The sequence below is a fragment of the Panicum virgatum genome, chromosome 9K (assembly GCF_016808335.1).
Source record: "Panicum virgatum strain AP13 chromosome 9K, P.virgatum_v5, whole genome shotgun sequence".
Classification (NCBI taxonomy): domain Eukaryota; kingdom Viridiplantae; phylum Streptophyta; class Magnoliopsida; order Poales; family Poaceae; genus Panicum; species Panicum virgatum.
In genome coordinates this window covers 1,529,322-1,548,093 of record NC_053144.1, presented here as the reverse complement: position 1 = coordinate 1,548,093, position 18,772 = coordinate 1,529,322, and the positions used below count along the sequence as shown (strand labels likewise).

At 47.8% G+C, this 18,772-nt stretch overlaps 1 protein-coding gene, 2 long non-coding RNA genes and 1 pseudogene across 4 annotated transcripts; 3 read left to right on the top strand and 1 right to left on the bottom strand.

Annotated features, from left to right (window-relative positions):
• Window positions 1-8: 8 nt before the first annotated feature.
• On the bottom strand, window positions 9-3,205 carry LOC120649178. 2 transcript variants are annotated; one of them, XR_005665191.1, is made up of 4 exons: window positions 2,945-3,205; window positions 2,004-2,186; window positions 563-857; window positions 9-228 (listed from the first exon to the last, which is right to left on the bottom strand). It is a non-coding gene; the product is annotated as an uncharacterized LOC120649178 (long non-coding RNA). The 2 variants fall into 2 exon arrangements; XR_005665190.1 differs by lacking the exon at window positions 9-228 and having other exon boundaries at window positions 336-857; window positions 2,945-3,202.
• Window positions 3,206-9,739: 6,534 nt separating this feature from the next.
• Window positions 9,740-11,556, top strand: LOC120649176. Its single transcript, XR_005665189.1, has 2 exons — window positions 9,740-10,729; window positions 10,880-11,556. It is a non-coding gene; the product is annotated as an uncharacterized LOC120649176 (long non-coding RNA).
• A 669-nt stretch (window positions 11,557-12,225) lies between these two features.
• LOC120649174 (IAA-amino acid hydrolase ILR1-like 3) lies at window positions 12,226-15,289 on the top strand. The gene is made up of 4 exons (XM_039925886.1): window positions 12,226-12,928; window positions 13,543-13,668; window positions 14,151-14,465; window positions 14,559-15,289. The coding sequence occupies exons 1-4, from the start codon at window positions 12,251-12,253 to the stop codon at window positions 15,060-15,062; spliced, it is 1,623 nt and encodes a 540-aa protein (XP_039781820.1). The 5' UTR covers window positions 12,226-12,250; the 3' UTR covers window positions 15,063-15,289.
• Window positions 15,290-15,405: 116 nt separating this feature from the next.
• On the top strand, window positions 15,406-18,642 carry LOC120649175 (annotated as a pseudogene).
• The last annotated feature ends 130 nt before the right edge of the window (window positions 18,643-18,772 follow it).

The window sequence follows — 18,772 nt, the reverse complement described above, 5'->3', positions numbered from 1 at the left end:
CAGTTCGATTATGATCAAAGGCGAGTTAAATTCTTGTGTTTCAAACCACACACAACGGTGTCGTACACATGCATTTACAAAGCAGTATAACCGTATCAAGAAAACAATCAGCCAAAGCATGCTTGGCAATGGCACCCATGCATCTCTTCATTGCTGGAAAGTGGAATTTAATCCCTTGCTTCGGGTTGGAGAGTGCAGCTTTATCTCTTTCTTGCATCCTCCCCTTCACTGTTCATGGTACGAAAGATAAAGGGAGTGTATGAGTACAACGTTGGCAAAGAACAAAAATTGCTGAGGAAAATTTTAGCTTACAACTTGCACAGAATCAAGAGCTCTGGAAAAATGCAGGGCATGAAACTAAGATCATAAATAAATGATTCACCATATACAGATTGGAGCACATATATTAATTGAGAGGGTAAAATAATCAGCAATCACAAAAAAATAGAGACTGGCACACATTCAGATCTTTGTCGGGAGAGCAACCTAAACCAACATACTACAACCTTGTACAAACTGGAGTGCAAGGAGAAGAAAGATGATAATGTCAAGATCACAATACCAGTACATCAACAGTGACTCACTAACGGCCGACCAGATGGCGATGATACGGGTTTTCCATTGCATGAAAAGCTTCTGTTCTTGTCCTGGTTGTACTCTGAAGCAAACTACCTATGTCAACACATGGGTTATCAATCACCAATCATTTCCTGTCCCTCCGCTTCGTTGTTGCCAGTGGACTGACTTGAGGTGGTATGAGCAGTACTATTACTGCCACGGCAATGCAACAGCTGAAGTTGAAGGCTCTGGATAAGCTCGTTAAGTTGCTGAATGTTCTTCTCTTGTGCCAATATTATCTGTACATAAGACGTAATCTTTTAAGCTGTGATACTCCGAATCCATATAAAGCAACGGATGCAAGAAAGATAAGCAAGTAGCTACTGGCAGTGAAAAGTGCCTATCACAGCTACTGATACTAAAACAGCGAAACATCCTAATAACAAAAGACTTGCGAAAAGGTTATCAGTGCCGGAATCTTGATAGCCAGCTACTAGTGTGGCAAGGAAATGATGAAGATGGTAGGTGGGCACCTTTTGAAGTGCTCAAATGATCGAACTGTACAATTAAACATCCATTGTTTTTCTTTTCATTCATCTGACAACTATAAAGCCATTGAACAACACCATCTATCGTCACAGACCATAGGCATTTTCAGCAAAATTATGCAAAACAAAGATGTAAATACAACTTTAGTCATGGCATTCAGGTAACTGCAAGGTTATCAAACCATCTAGAAAATGGCCACTAAATCACCATGCTCCAAATATATCGTATGAGAGCAAAATATTATAACAAGAGAAGTCCACAAAAAAACACTTGACATGCAAGGAGTCTTGCAAGCCATTGAAACTATGAAAGCTTGGGGCCCACTTCCATAACTCATAAGTAGGTGAAGAATAGGAGTTAAAGGATTATAGTACATGCTGAGCTACAAGCACTCCTGAAGTAAGGATCGTTTTCAACAGACACATAAATGACGTGACCTACAATTCCCCCAGGTCATAGATATTTAGCCCTTCACAAAGATTTCACTCAGTTACAACTTTAAATCTTTTATACTAGAATCTACACAAAAACTAATCTGTAAGCAGCTAAGAAACATAAAGGAGTGACGTAATTACCATTCCAGAAAAATTAAGTTTGTCAAGATAACCAACTCAAACAAAATGGAGAATAAACCTGAAAAGCTCGAGATTTCAATCAGCCTTCGCATACTACAGTATGGTGGGTGGTTTTAATATCCCCGCTCAAAGCTCAGTTACTGTGGAGGCACTAACATTCAGAACATGATAAATTGGTAACAAAATAGCATCAATGCAACAAATGTTATAGATAAAATATGTGGCTTCTGCTAGAAATGGATACTCATTTCCAAGCGTGAAATTGGAAATGTTGAGAATTAATTGAAAATGACCAATTTAACAGAAATATAGGATGCTCACTTTCTCTTTAACAGCATCTTCCCTTTCAAGTGCCTGCTGCCTCCTCCGTGTAGCTGTTGGATTCGCCTCAGCCTCACCAATTTGTTGCTTCCACTCAAACTGTGATGTGATGATGAGTACGAGCAGGAGGAAGATAAGAACTATTGGCCTCGAATTCATCACGCCAATCAGCAATTACAGAACCTATAAATATATGCCATAGTGATCTGATTAGTGATTTTGTGCTAGCTAACTAAAATAAATTCAACACCAGATTAATGATCCCTTGAAAGAAAAACACCAGGTCTTGATGAAAAAGAAAATAGATCTTAAGGCCAGTCAACTTTACGGTTTACTGCTACCAGTTTTCGAGATACGTTATAATGTCATACCTCTACAGTAAGTCTTTAGAGATATCCGAATATCTACATTAGGAGGTTGATACAAGATCTTTACTGAGGCTAAGAGCACAGAGTGTTACTATGAATGCCTACTATATATGCCTCCCAAGATCACTTCTGATCCTATCAGGGTATCAACCAAAAAGAACAGGTTGATCTTCTCTAGTAAATCACTGAAACAACCAGTAGAAAAGTACTTATTAGATAACCCCACTCTCTGATAACATACTGGGTGTAAATTAGCGTTACTACTTGAAATTATCATAATTGAGGTTGTGATTTTCCGTTATGATCAAAATATGCCCCGACTCCAGCAACGAACATGTCCACAGGACCCATGACAAGAGGTCCTAAAAAGCATGAAAAAAAGGGGAAACTATTAAATCAGCAAGAAACGGCCTGAAAATCCTATCTGCAGCGCGTGCCAGATCATTGAGGAGCAATAATGCAACGAATCTACCGGTTCCGTATGATATTTACTCAGAGAACCTACGGCCCAGGAATGAAGGGAATCACAAAATAATCGTAACCAGTCAAGGAAAGGGGGGGTATCGATCTCACCGTCTCATCTCACGGCGCGGATGCGAATTGGGGAGGAAACCGACGCGGAGCAGGGATCGAGGGGAGTAGGGTTCTTCCGATTTCGTGATAGCTCCAATGAATGAATGAATCCCAGCTTGCCCTCCGCTCTTTGACTGCCGCGACTCCTCCCTTGGTTTTTCCTCCACTTCTAGGCGAGTCGTGGAGAAGACGACGTCGAAATATTCGTGCGCTCGCCTTGGAGAAATCTTTTTTCCTGAGATAATGCCTCGGAGGATTTTTTTTTTCCCCCATTCCTCTCTCGTGCGCTGCGCAGTCATCTGATCTCACTGGGCTGTGGCCTGTGGGCTGCTTCTACCATCTTTGCGTTTTTGTTCGCGGTTTTTTTTTATATTTAAAAAAAAATTAAAATTTCAAAAATATATGTCCATTTTGAAATATTTCAAAAATATACCCCGGTCGGCCACCCATAGGGTGACAAGCCCAAAGTGTAATTTTTTTTCAAATTTGCAACGAAGTCCCTGGAGGAAAAAAAAGGGCCCAGTCGCCCGTTGGGGGGGCGACAGGGGCCTGTCGCCCAGCCCACGGGCGACCGCCTCTGGGCCCGGCCCACGGGGGCGACAGGGGCCTGTCGCCCAGCCCACGGGCGACCGCCTCTGGGCCCGGCCCACGGGGGTAGCAGGGGCCTGTCGCCCCCCCCCCCCCCCGCGGGCGACCGGGGGTACCCCCTATAAAAGGTCCAGCCCTCCCCTTCCCTCCTCATTTGAGCCCGAAAATTCCACAAAAAATCCAGAAAAAAAGAGATGAGTGAGGAGAAGGAAAGCGGCGAAGCCCTGCCGGATTCAGCACTTGTGATCTGCAGGTTAGTACATTTAGTTTAAATATTGTTATATTTAAGTACTACGTATTTTAATATGAGTAATTTAATTTAATTAGTGCTATAGTAGAATCATTTAAGTAGAAGTTCAATGATACTTTGGTTTGTAGTTACGTAGTAGTAAATTAGTTTAGAAAATTAGTACTACGCATTTATTATTACAATTGCAGTACAATTAGAGACGTGTTTATAAATTAATTATGATTTAGAATAGAATTTTGCATATGCAGTATAGAATTTGAGTGTCATCACGTTGTTATGAATACTTATACGTTGTAGTTGAATTTCATACTTAGTTTCTACAGATTATTGAATAAGGTAGTGAAGTAAAGAGTATAACTCGATAAGTATTATGTGATATACAGATATGTCGAGCAAGATGCAGTTTCAAGTATTTTATGGTGAATACAATGTTATGTATGGGCCAAATGGAGTAGATCTTTCTGCCTTTAAGCGCACATCTAGCGGCATAGATAAACCTCTGGAAAGGAGTTTTGGTTCCATATGTAAGTGGCTGCAGCGTGGGTTCCATGTTGATCCGTTGACACATGTGATCACTGTCCAGTCTCTTGTTAATTGGGAGATAGAAAGTGAATTATGGGAATTAATGATGATACACAGCACTGATGACTGGCAGAAGTACATGCAAGCAGCTCTAGAGCGTGGGTGGCCTCTGGCCATTCTTGTTCAAATCCGGGAGAAGGCGCAAAATGAAATCCAACATTGTGCAGATCAAGGAACTCCGAGTATTCGAAGAGAGACCAATTATGTTGAGCAAGATGAGTCAGAAGAGACAGAAAACCAAAATATGGGACCACAGGGTCTTGCTGATGAGGGAGAGAGGATACATAGCATTGTGGACGAGATGGAGGCAGAAGACCAAACCGCAATAGAGATGGAAGAATATGAGGACTCATCTGATGACGAGCAGTACTCATTGCCAAAAGAGTGAAAAGAGCATGGTTTTGGCAGTCATGTCGCAGAAGATGTACGAAATCAGGAGTGGGAGTACAGAGAGAATGAGGTAGTGCAAGATGCAACATATCCAAACATTGAAGCCGTAAAAGATGCTGTGAGACTATGGGCAATCTCATTGAAACGAGAATTCAGAGTCGTAAAGTCTGTCAGTAAAGAATATGAGGTGAAGTGTGTGAATGCTGGATGTCCATGGCGAGTACATGCATTCAAGGGAAAATGGAAGTCAAACTGGAAATGTTCCATTGTCACAAAGTGCACTTGTTTGCTGTCAGAAGTTCTTCCCTCGCATCGCAATATATCATGCGACTTTGTTGCAAAGCAAATGTATGGGTTTATTATGGACAACCTAAATTATGAGCCAAAAATGATTGTTCGACACATTGAGCAGACTTACCAGTACACCATCAGTTATTTGAAGGCATGACGTGCTAAACAAAGGGTGTTCGAGATGCGGTTCGGCACATACGAGGCATCATATGATAATCTACCTCGTATGTTATTCCAGGTTGCTGCTAGAAATCCTGGAAGCTTTTATGACACATACCTTGTACCAGCCGTGACTAGGGGACAAAGAATTATGCAACGAGCCTTCTTTTGCATAGGTGCTTCTGTTAGAGCATTTCAGTTTTGTCTTCCGGTGATCTGCATTGATGGCACATTTTTGACTGGAAGGTATAAAGGTCAGATACTCACCGCAATCGGTGTAGATTGCAACAACCAAATTGTTCCGCTCGCATTTGCATTTGTTGAAAATGAGAACATAGACAGTTGGTATTGGTTCCTTGAACGAGTGAAGAATCATGTTGTTGCTGCACGTCCAGATGTGTGCCTTATTAGTGATAGGCATGCAGGTATCCTGCAATCAATACTAAAATTGCAACGTGGAACTGCGACAACGCCTCCATTATGGCCTGATGTCCAAAACAGATGGTGCATTAGGCATATGGGTGCAAACTTCTATGAACACTTCAAGAACAAGGATCTTAAGAACCTGTTTAAGAGGTTGTGCACCCAAAATCAACAGGGAAAATTCAATGCATTATGGCAGATGCTTGATCAGTTGACTGCAGAGCTAGTGAAGGTAAAGGCATCAGGAGCAGGCACGAGTCAGGCTGCAGAGGCTAGGGATTCAATTGAGAAGCCATTTTCACACTGGATTCGAGGTGCACCTAAGGAGAAATGGTCATTTCTTTATGATACCAATGGAATACGGTATGGTATTCAGACAACGAACCATGCAGAGGGTTTCAATATGGTTATGCGTTCTTGTCGTGCCTTTCCACTTGTGGAAATTGTTGAGTTCATCATGTATGGGTGCATGAAGTATTTCAGAGAGCGTTACACGGCTGCAAGCATAAACATCAGCAACCCCCAAATTCAGTTTTGCAAAAGAGTGACACAATATATGCAAGAGAAGATTGAAAAGGGCAAACTGCACCGCGTCATATCCACAGGTACAATGGAGCATAGATTTGAGGTTCTATGCAAGGATAGAAGTGGCCGTGGTATCCGTAGAGATAGAGTGGTACATGAGAGTTTGATTACAGTTGATGGCAAAGCATTCTGCTCCTGCATGAAACCTAAGTTATTGCATATGCCATGCTCCCATCTCATTGCGGCATGTGCAGAGTCTGCGTTACAGCCAGGACTATTTGTTTCACCGTACTTCAGCAAGGAAGCAGCTGTATCCACATGAGGACATGAGGTATACGGGATTGGAATTGTGGGGCCTTTCACTCAGGATAATGAGAATAAGATGTTTATTCCTGATCTAGCCACTAAGAAAGGCAAAGGCCGCCGTCAGACACGTCGTATTCGGAATGGTATGGACGAGTCGGAAACAAGTAAGGCACAAAAGCGTTGCAGCCAATGTGGATCATTGAGTCACAACTACAAGAAGTGTCCTCAGAATGCACTTCACGATGCTGCTGACGTCGGTCCTTCCGGAAATCCCAGAGATGGAGCACCTCCTACGTTCAGACGAGCATCGGCGAGAATTGCTCGGGGAAGGCATTCGGTGTCATGATCCACAATTGTATTCCATTATTTGTAATATGTAGTAATGAAATATGGCAGGTATGTAATGAAGTATTATTGTATTTATATGTCCAGTTTGTATGAAATATATATTTACCTATGTGTTCTCATATATTTTTGAATGCAGGTATGGAGATAGACTCCTTGCTAGACCCAGTGATCGACTCGAGCCACAAGTCTTACTTTGCAGCTGTTGAGCACCGAGCCCTAGAGGTGCTACGTCCTCGTCCACCCGGCGAGGCGATCTCTATACACCACGATTGGTGTGACCGGTATGTAATGAAATATTATTGTTTATCACTTATGTATTCGTCGGTATTGCTTTGTTTCGACATTTTTTGTTTTTTTGCAGGTTACGTGAGGCCGGCCTACTGACTCTGAGCCGTCTTGTCGAGGTTGGGCCTATTCAGCTCGACCGATCCCTCCTGATGGCGCTCGTTGACAGATGGCTGCATGACGGCTGTGACTCTGTAACGTGGACTCTGTGACTCACTTATGTATTATCTTGCAGCCACTTACCGTGGACTCTGTGACGGCTGCATGAAGACACATGGGAACGTTATCCTGTCAGGGTGCCCACTACTGCTACAGCTTTGGTCGTACGAGAGGCTAGCCGTTGGTCGGCCCTTTGTCAGCCACGAGCCTTACCACGGAGGCATGTACGGCGACGAGGAGGACGAGAGGCCCACTATGGGAACTATCTGGATCTGGCGTCAGGTACGTTCGCAACAAATCTAATTTTGTTATTCATTGTTACATGATGTATTAGCGTAATTTTAATTTTACTTATTCGGAATGCAGAGGTCCTGGGCACATGCGCGGGTTAGACGCGCATATCCTGAGTTTGTTTCGGAGCTCGACATGCTGACGCCCGAGGACATTATCTGGTATTCACAGCTAGGAGGAGCACCACTTGGGATCTCTCAGCAGCAGACACCGCAGCCCCTTGCGCGTCCTGAGCGACAGGTGAGGTCTCCGGATGTTTTCACCTACTCCAAGGGCCATGTCCGTGCCCAGCAGAGGGCTAAGAGGGTCCGACGCCCTAGGGGTGGTTAGATGTATCTGATGTTTGTATCTCTGATGTTTATTTGTAATGAGATAGCTGTGGACCGTTTATTTGTATCCGATGTTTATGATTGTGGTAGGTTACTTGTCATTTGTTTCTATAGATATTATTGATGTGAACTTATTATGTTTGTGGGTTCCATAATGCTCGTGAAATAAGGGAAGTTCTTGCGATTTTTTCCCGTGATTTAATGAAGGACAAGTTACGTGCGGTAGGAGTTAGCGGCTGAGATCTTGCCGACGATGATGACGAATACACGCTCGAATAGCTCAAAATAGGTCCCTGAAAAAAAAGGCCCTGTTGCCCCCCCAACGGGCGACAGGCCCCTGTCGCCCGTTGGGGGGGGCGACAGGGCCTTTTTTTTCTCCAGGGACTTCGTTGCAAATTTGAAGAAAAAAAATTACACTTTGGGCCTGTCGCCCTATGGGAGGGCGACCAGGGTATATTTTTGAAATATTTCAAAACAGACATATATTTTTGAAATTTTAATTTTTTTTTAAATATAAAAAAGAAAAAACCGCTTTTTGTTCGCCCGGTCGAGCTGGGCTTTCCGCATGGGAACGAGGGTCGCTCAATTTTATGATAGTTTCATCCCTCGATTTTTAGATAGGTTAATATAATCTTTTAATTTTAATTTTTCATTAATTTTATCCTTGTACTATATTATTACTATATTATATTCCATGACATGAGACTTACGTAAAAAGTAAGGTTTAAAATCGCGAACTATAGAATTTAGTGGGAGGCTCACCAAAACGTTATAGGCGCTATAGCTATAGCGGATGCTATAGCGTCGCTATAGCTATAGCGGCAATCATATGCAGTAGCGCCAGCTGCTTCTGGACGCTATAGCTGCGCTATTTCAACGCTATAGCGCGCTATTTTTTACATAATAAGCAAACATCAGGGTAAGATGATGGCATTATACTTCATTACTTCATAACGACATATCTCATAAGTTTCATACTGTCATACACTCAATTATTACAGTCAAACATCCATAAACCCATAAGTCTCGAAAAGTGATAAACTGATAAAGTAATAAGAAAGATTATTAAAACTGTAAAGCTTTAGTTTTGGGCCACAACCTACGGACCAGGAAATAGGGCGCCGCTATATGAAACACTAAGCTAATCCCTTTAGCGGCGCTATAGAGCGCTATAGCGGCGATAGCGCCCATAGCGCAAAAATGTGCAATATTGTTGCGGCAGCTGCTTCTAGCCGCTATAGCGGCGCTATTTCGACGCTATAGCGCGATATTTTTTACATTGGTAAAAAGTCATTTTTATCCTTATCTTATTTTCCTTTTAAATTCCTCAACAGTTTATTACTATTAAAAAAATATAACTAATGCCAGCAAATCAATACAGTGGCATTGACATCAATACGTTAGAAGTTGAACAAATTTAGAATATAGAATTTTATTTATATATGCATCACATTGTATTGTGGGCGCATGAACAGTGAAAATTAAAAAGGGAAGAAAAAGACAAGGATAAAAAGATGTTTTGCTATCTAATGTTATTATGACGTATAAGGCTAATCTCAGTGGAGAGTTTCATGTTAACGTTTCCAAAAATAGCCACATAAGAAAGAAGACTATGAAACAATGTTTGAAACTCTCTCCTAATGCATAATTTCATATTGTGGTTTCCTAGAATCTATGTTGCATTTAATTTCAAGACTCATAGAGTGTTGATATTTGTATAGAGAGAGTTTCATCTAGATGAAATTAGTTTATTTTCTTTCTTCTTAAATTCTATACCATCTCATCAATAATCCTACTTGGCATGCTAATTAATATGCATAAAACTTCTATAAGACTCACACTAGGAATGCGCCCTGTTCACCGGTTTAGCAAAACCGAATACCAGCCCGTGCCCAACCCAGATGGACCCGTCCACCCGGTTTCTAGCGTGGGTTGGAGCCGGACCAGTGTGACCATACGATGGAAGCGGCAGACTGGTTTGGTTTCCGGTCGGACCCATCAAAACCACAACACAACAATATATCCAAAGGAAAAACAAGGCGGGTGCGCTTCGGCGGCCAACTGCGGGGGCGGACGGCGGCTGCGGCGGACCGCGGCGGCTGCGGCGGACCGCGGCGGCTGCTGCGCGTCTGCGCCGGACGGCGGCGACGCCCGGCGGCCGGGACGAAAATGCCGCGCAACGGTCTCGCTCGAGGCCTCGAGGTGGAGGCTGCGCTCGCGGTCGAGGCAGCGTGGGAATTGAAGGTGGCTGTTGCATCTATGGTTCTGGCTCCTTAGACATGGATGTGGACTCGCCACCGCATCTTCCCATAGAGACCTCTGCTAACAAGGTCCATTACTCTTTTCATATATGTTCCTTGTGTCATGGATTGTTTTCAGCTATGAACCCTAGCTCAGATTGAGATTAGATTTAGTTTGCAAAGAAAGAAATGGGTGCAAGATTCAATCCATTCTTTATTTGTGATGATGAAATCCCACATCAGTCCATTTGTTGTTGTATCCAACAATTTCTCAGCTACGAGTCCTGAAATGCATGCTAAAATGGACTTGCGTCCTTACTGAACATATTGTATGTGTTGTCTGAAAAAGACAGGTCAGTATCCAATTGTTCAGATTGCAACGAAGTCTTGACAGCAAATAAGATATATGTGTGTTATCAGATTCACTTGTCAAGTAGTCGGGTATTGTACTGACAATAATTGCAGCTGGCAATAATGCTGGTAATAGTTATTTCAAGTTATACTGGATAGCAGCTTGGTAGCTTTGTTTGCCGTCAATTATGTTTAAAACAAACTTATGTAACTTGCCTTTTTTTGTTTCAAATTTCACTGAGTTTGAAGGATAGCAATTTCTAACAAGGTGCGTTCCTGCAGAGACATGGCACTCAAATGTTAGGATTCCAGCTTCTATTTTGTGCTTTAGAAATATGATGCTTCTGTTCGTGCCCCCATCAAGAAGATGCTTTTCTGCGGGGTGTAATTAACCTGTTACTTGTTGCATCCTTACCAGGAAAAATTGCTGCAATTTGTGTTTTGTTACAATGAGTAGCTTGTGTTCTATCTTGGTGCTTAATCGACGTGGTTTATTCATGATCTTGTCTGCTCAGTTTTGTTCCGGATGTCAATTTGGCAAGGCTAGTGCAATTAAGATAGGTCTACAGATCAGAGTTTGTGCATGAGTGTTGCAGGTCTCAACATGGAGACTGAAAAATTAATAAGTAAAAGTTCACATGACCGCGTTGGCTCCAGAACAATGAATTCTTCCTCCCTCATGAATGAATCTTGCTTTTGTGCTTGTGATGGCAGATTCATGGATGGGAATAGATCACCTGTAGGTTGCTTGATGCAAGCCAGTTTGTTTGGCTTCACATTTCCTTCGGTTGATCTCTATATCTTGGGCTAGTAGCTGCTATTGGACTAGCACTCTGATCACAATGCAGCTCCTTGTTGTAATGTATGGTTTCCAGGTATAGTCAGGTGTTTGTCTTTTGAATCCTGTGGCTGTGCACAGTTACATGCCCGGCACGTGTTGCTACTTGAAATGCTACTATGTATTCCATTTGGGCAGGAAATGTTTCACTTTCTGAAACTTATGTAACTTGCATTCCTACAGAGACATGGCACTCCAATGTTGTGCTTTCACATGACAAGGATTATTTATGTAGAAATTATAATGTTTTTTTGTCACTGGAAACCGATATGCTGATTTGTATGTTCAGAATTTTGAATCGTGACTCTTGTATCTGAATCGTCACTTTCTTACTCTACATTCCCTTGGGCTGGTTTGGAAAGAAACCAGAAACCTGGAAGACCGGACCATGAACAGGGCTAAGCCAATAGCAGATGCCGTGTATGATGTGGTGGGATCAGCACAAAGGGCGCACGCAATTGTCAGAATAGGCTTGGAATTCGAATCCGAGCCACTGGACCCGTCAAACCAGACCAAGCCAACAAATGAATCAACCCGATGGCAGCCCATGCAAGCCAACCCACACCGGACCAGTATATTTTCCTTGGGTTGGTCCGGAAACAAACCAAAACCCGGGAAAACCAACCCATGAACAGGGCGGGCCTAATATCAGCATAAGGATCAGCGTATGGTCGAAAATGAAAATCGAGGGATTATATTGACCAGTCTAAAAGTTGACAGATGAATTTGATCTTTGTAATAAAATTGAGGGATCAAAATGATTATTTTGAAGAGAGAGAGAGAGAGAGCCACGAGTACGTCCGGTTGCCATCCCCGAAGGAAAGAAGGAAGGCGACCACGTCGCGTCGATGGCTCTCCTACATACGCGTGTCGTGTCGCGCCGCTGTCAATGACAGTGACGAGGCGAGAAGAGACGGCGCACCCCGGGAACGACGGGAGGACAAGACAACCATGCCATGCCGCGCTCACTTCTCGACAATGGCGGTGCGCCGCCCTGTGCCCAACGCAACCTCCGAACCGGCGTGCCGTCACGTACTGCGAATCTGCGATGCGAGCCGGCCGAGGCTGCCCCTGCCCCCACTTACCACGGGCGGCACGCGGGATCCTCCCCTTTCCACCGGATCAAAACCGACAAGGATTCCAAGCGGAAGCAAACAAGGCCACCAGAGCCGCGCCGACACTTCCCAAGTAGGCACTCGGCATCCCTCGTCCGCCAGAGCAGAGCTCTTACCTCTAATCTTTGCTTCCTCCTCCTCGTCATCGTCCTGCTCGATCATCCTCGTTCGCGCGTCTCGACCTGCTCGTCCAGGCGCAGCCGGCCGCGGGACGACGTCGATGGCATCGGCAGCGGCAGCGGCGCTGGCGCGGGAGCTCCTGGACGCTGCGCGCGCGCCGGGGTTCGCGGAGTGGCAGCTCGGCGTGCGCCGCCGAATCCACCAGCACCCAGAGCTCGCCTTCCAGGAGCACCGCACCAGCGCGCTCGTGCGCGCCGAGCTCGACGCGCTCGGCGTCCCGTACGCCTGGCCCGTCGCAAGGACGGGCGTCGTCGCCACCATCGCCGGCCCCGCTGCCGCGGCCTCGGGGCCCGTGTTCGCGCTCCGCGCCGACATGGACGCGCTCCCCATCCAGGTGCGCGCGCCTCGCCCTCGCCCCCGCCCTCGTGATTGGTCAATGCTCCCGATCCATACATCTTCGCGATGGTTCGATCGAATATTCCAACCTGTATTTTTGCGGTTTAAAATTTGTGCAACGAGCCAGTACTGTGGATATAAAAAATGTATTATTTCATTGAAAAAAAAGAAATTGCAACAACTAGCCAGTATCTTGTTTGCTCCTACGTCCTAGACATGCTAATATCCCATGCTTGTCATTTGTCAACGTCATCACCACTCTTCTATCTATGGTCCAAAAATAACGATCCTTGTGCTATCCGTCAACTAAGCTTGATAGTGATCACCAACTATACAAAACATCCATTGTTAATTGCTTCGCTTGTCGCGTCATAAAACCGATATGATTGAATACGCTTCAAATCTTCGAGTGATACGCTGAAGCTTCAGTATCACTAGACAGCATCAATTATCTTAAGGAAACGACAGAAAAAAACACTGGCTAAAAAAAAGGCAACAAAAAAGTAATACTGGATGGTGTCAGCTTCTCTGCTTCTTTTTTTTGCGAAGAGCTTCTCTGCTTCTGGTGCTGCATGTTACTGACTTCCCGTTTGCCATGTGCTTCATTGGCAGGAAATGGTAGAATGGGAGTTCAAGAGCAAGGAAGATGGGAAGATGCACGCTTGTGGGCATGATGTTCATGTGGCAACGCTACTTGGAGCTGCTAGACTGCTTCAGTCGCGCAAGAATGATTTGAAGGTATCCTTGGACCACTCTTCCTCTTCCTTCAGGCTCGCCTTTATCAGAAAAAAAATAGAATTCGTTAGTGCAGTTTCCAAACTCAATTGCAAGATAATTCAACTGCATCAAACTGACGTACTAAAATTTCATATGTTCAAATTTGACTATCAATTGATGAGAATTTCGTTCCTTTAGATGGTCCCAACAATGGAATATGCTTTCCTGGCAAATTTATGAGCATGTCCGTTGGTACTTTGGTAGCCATCTGTCCCTAAATGTTATAACTCATTATCTGACTGCTCGGATGAGTGTTTTTCAAACTGATGGGAGCTTCAACAAGTAGTACCTGAATGCCGTGTCAGCTTTAATTTGCAGCAGGTTTAAGTGTTGTGAAATGAACAGTTATTTGTCGTTTAAAAAGTTACAGAGATCAACAAATTGTTCCAGTAAATCATCAGTTGCCGGGATGAAAAAATTACCCTTGTCGACATCACCCGCAGGGCACAGTAAAGCTTGTCTTCCAGCCGGCCGAGGAGGGCCACGCCGGCGGGTACCATGTGCTCAAGGAAGGCGTCCTGGACGACGTGCAGGCCATCTTCGGCATGCACGTGGAGACATCCCTGCCGGTGGGCACCGTCGGCTCCAGGCCAGGGCCGTTCCTCGCCGGATCAGCCCGGTTCAAGGTGACCATCACCGGGAAAGGCGGGCACGCGGCGGGGCCCCAGCTCGTCGTCGATCCCATCGTCGCGGCTTCCTCCGCCGTGCTCAGCCTTCAGCAGCTCGTCGCTCGCGAGACCGATCCGCTTCAGGGCGCTGTACGTTCAGAATGAATTTTCAGATCGATCCAGTGTAAATGTAGGTGATCTGATAATGCCTTGGTAATGGAGGGTCGATCTTGTTGCTCGCAGGTAGTCTCGGTGACCTTCATCAGAGGCGGCGGCGAAGCTTTCAATGTCATTCCTGAGTCCGTGACCCTGGGTGGCACGTTCAGGAGCATGACGACCGAAGGCCTCTCCTACCTCAAGACGAGGATCAGAGAGGTGATCCAAGGGCAGGCCGCCGTGGGCCGCTGCACGGCGGCCGTCGACTTCATGGAGGAGGAGCTCCGGCCGTACCCGGCCACCGTGAACGACGAGGCTATGTACGCCCACGCCAAGGCGGTGGCGGAGAGTTTGCTCGGCGAGGCCAACGTCAAGCTGCGCCCCCAGATCATGGCGGCGGAGGACTTCGGCTTCTACGCGGAGAGGATCCCGGCCGCCTTCTTCGGCATCGGCGTCAGAAAGGAGAATGCGGGGAAGATCCACCACGTGCACTCGCCGCACGTCGTGTTCGACGAGGGCGCGCTCCCCATCGGAGCCGCCTTCCACGCCGCCGTGGCCATCGAGTACCTCAACAAACACGCCTCGCCATAGCCTGCCCTGGAATAACTGTTCAAGCATTTCAAGAGGAGTAACTTCTTTCGAGAAGAAAAAAACAGTGACCAGTATTAAAATCTTTCTGATCTTCTTCTTTCTTACGGTTAGGAAAGCTGGAGGAGACTTTTAAAGCGAACGTGTCATTGGACCCCTCTGTATTTCTATTTCTATTGTTTTTCCTTTTTTCTAGCAGAATATGGGCTCCAAAAAGGCCGTTTGTTTCTCGGCCTCTGCAGTTTGATGGGCTGTACACACAACAAAATACGATGCGCAGTCAACGGTGTTGGTGGTGGGTTCTTCCTTCCCAATTCCCATCGAGAGCGTACACCGCCACAGGATGCTAAAACCACGGGGTTTGTTCTTGTTCTTGGAAACGTGCCCCACGCCTGCACTCAGCTTGTGAGTTGGGAGAGCGCCACCTCGGTCGCCACGCCGATCACCTCCGCCGGATCATAATTCATAACCAACACCAGCAGTCAGCCAGCGCCGCCGGCCGTCTCCTGCTGCTGCTTCGACCTGTCCGATGGCGGCGGCAGCAGCGCTCGCGCGGGAGCTCCTGGACGCGGCGCGCGCGCCGGGGTTCGCGGAGTGGCAACTCGGCGTGCGCCTCCGAATCCACCAGCACCCGGAGCTCGACGCGCTCGGCGTCGCCTACGCCTGGCCCGTCGCGCGGACGGGCGTCGTCGCCACCATCGCCGGCCCCGGGAGCGCCGGCGCGGGGCCGGTGTTCGCGCTCCGGGCAGACATGGACGCGCTCCCCATCCAGGTTCGTGACCGCTGCGCCTTGCTTTTCATCAATTTATGGTTTGCAAGTCAGTATCGTGAAGGAACCAAAAAGAAAAAAGAAAAGAGCTTTCGTCTTCTCTTGAAGTCGCGAAGTAATGCACAGTTCGTTTTGTTTGTTTCTACCACCGATACTCCATGTCAACGTCACTAGTACGCTCTTGCTTGTCTTTGTTATCAATTCTTGCGGACCAAAACCTTTTCAATGAGTGTGCTGCTTCACCTGTCGCATCATAGAAGATAGAACTGAACCAACATTAATATAATTCAAACCCCCTGGATGATCCATCCATGCCGGTAGTTGGTAGCAGTGGACGCGAACACAGAGGAAAGGAACCGATCACGCATGGCGTTGACAGCACACGACACGCAATTGCTGGAGCTGCAGCATTAGCACCATGAAATCCTATTGCTGTTGATCGAAGATTTTCGATGACTGGATTTGGCATTCACCATGTACGTGCTCCATTGGCAGGAAATGGTCGAATGGGAGTTCAAGAGCAAGGAAGAAGGGAAGATGCACGCCTGTGGCCTTGATGCACATGTAGCAATGCTTCTCGGAGCTGCTAGGCTGCTTCAGTCCAGGAGAAACGATCTCAAGGTGAAGGCCCGATAGTCTTATTATTCTACTACATTATTGCCGTACTTAATGTTGCAGTCCCAAGAATACATAGCACAAAGTGCAAAGAAGCAGACTCCATAAGTTTTTCCTAGATACTAGCACGACATGCTTAAAACTCAAGTTGCTTAATTTTCAAGCTGACGACTGATGAGAAGTCCATCCTTGTAGCTGGTTCCAGCTAGAGCAAAGATGCTCTCGCACGCCCTTCATGAGCTTTCCCTGTTTGACTTGAGATGTTTGGACCATTGCACGTGCAGCAGATTCAGGTGTTAAAATAGGATTCAGGCAATGCAAAGCTTTGACCTGATAACGCGAATCTTTCCATGTTCCATGCCCTCTGGCTTTCGCGTCCATGTTGGTTCTGAAAATTGTTGACTTGCGTAGCTGTTTATCGATTCTGTCCGTAGGGTACAGTGAAGCTAGTCTTCCAGCTATAGGTGGCCAACCGGGCCGCACGGCACGGGCACGGCCCGAGCACGGCCGGCACGGGCACGCAGGGGCACGGCTGCGTCGCCGTGCCGTGCCGTTGGGCACGCCGGGCCGAGCGGCGCAGCGGTCTGGGCGGGGCGGCGGACGACCGGCGACGGCGGCAGCCAGGGGTGACGGTGGAAGCGGTCGGCGAAGGCGCAGACGGAGGCGAGTGAGCTGAGGTCGAGCCGTCGAGGGGATGCAGACCCGCGTGCTGCGCCGTCTCGGCTCCGGCCGTCGATGTCGCTGAGGAAGGGATGGAGGGAGGACCGGAGGAGAGAGGAGGCTCGATCGGCGGCGGCCGGGGGAGCAGCGCTGCGGCGGCGGCCGGGAGGGGCGGAGCAGCGCTGCGGCGGCGGCGGCGCGGGAGAGGAGCGGCGCGAGAGAGACAGCGGCGGCGTGACGGAGAAGAGGGAGCGGAGCGAGAGAGCGGCGACGCGAGGGAGAAGAGGAAGCGGAGCGGCGCTTAAACGGGCCGCAAACATGCCGGCCCACTAACCGGGCCGGGCCCGTGCTAGTGCCGCGGGCCGCTTCGCCGGCCCAGGCACAGCCCGGTGCTTGGCACGGGCACGGCACAAGCCCGAACGGCCACAGGCCGGGCCGTTCTCGGGCCGTGCCCGTGCTGGCCCAACGGGCTCGGCCCAGTTGGCCACCTATACTTCCAGCCGGCCGAGGAGGGCCACGCCGGCGGGTACCATGTGCTCAAGGAAGGCGTCCTGGACGACGTGCAGGCCATCTTCGGCTTGCACGTCGACACGGCTCTGCCGGTGGGCACCGTCGGCTCCAGGCCAGGTCCGTTCCTCGCCGGATCAGCTCGGTTCACGGCGACCATCACCGGGAAAGGCGGCCACGCGGCGGGGCCCCAGCTCGTCGTGGACCCCATCGTCGCGGCTTCCTCCGCCGTGCTCAGCCTTCAGCAGCTCGTCGCTCGCGAGATCGATCCCTTACAGGCCGCGGTGTGTGCAGATCATCACGTCAGCATGTACATGTAATGCCTGCCCTGATAAAGCATCTGCACCACACCAACTCATCAATCATCATCGTCTTGCTTGCAGGTGGTGTCCGTGAGCTTCATCAAAGGAGGCGGCGAAGCTTTCAATGTCATCCCGGAGTCCGTGATCCTGGGGGGCACGTTCAGGAGCATGACAAACGAAGGCCTCTCCTACCTCAGGACGAGGATCAGAGAGGTGATCCAAGGGCAGGCCGCCGTGGGCCGCTGCACGGCGGCCGTCGACTTCATGGAGGAGGAGCTCCGGCCGTACCCGGCCACCGTCAACGACGAAGCCATGTACGCCCACGCCAAGGCCGTCGCGGAGGGCATGCTCGGAGAGGCCAACGTCAGGCTGTGCCCCCAGTTCATGGCGGCCGAGGATTTCGGCTTCTACGCGGAGAAGATTCCGGCGGCATTCTTCGACGTCGGGGTCATCAGCAAGGCCGGGACGGGGAAGGCCCATCACCTGCACTCGCCGCACGTCGTGATCGACGAGGGCGCGCTCCCCATCGGGGCTGCCTTCCACGCCGCCGTGGCGATCGACTACCTGAGCAAACACGCCTCAAGCTCCTCCTAGCTATACATTTACCGTCGCATAAAACTGGGACGTGAACATTGCAACTCTCTGAATCCGTTAAACAGACAACGTGAAGCACTTTTAATGTAATCACTGCAAATCATCATGAGCCAATAACTCAATTGTTTTTCGCCGACATGATGCAAACAAATCCTCCTACATTCTCCGATCCAGAAAACATCCCTACACCAGAATCACAAGGACCGACTCCAACTCCAGTGATACACAAGGCCAGTTGTTCATCTCCTACCATCCACGTTGAACAT

Excerpts from the sequence above, each read along its gene's own strand:
- LOC120649174 (XM_039925886.1), top strand. The coding sequence starts at position 12,251 with ATGCCATGCCGCGCTCACTTCTCGACAATGGCGGTGCGCCGCCCTGTG. Across the intron at positions 12,929-13,542 it reads TGGACGCGCTCCCCATCCAG|GAAATGGTAGAATGGGAGTT; the intron begins GTGCGCGCGCCT and ends CTTCATTGGCAG. Across the intron at positions 13,669-14,150 it reads CGCGCAAGAATGATTTGAAG|GGCACAGTAAAGCTTGTCTT; the intron begins GTATCCTTGGAC and ends CATCACCCGCAG.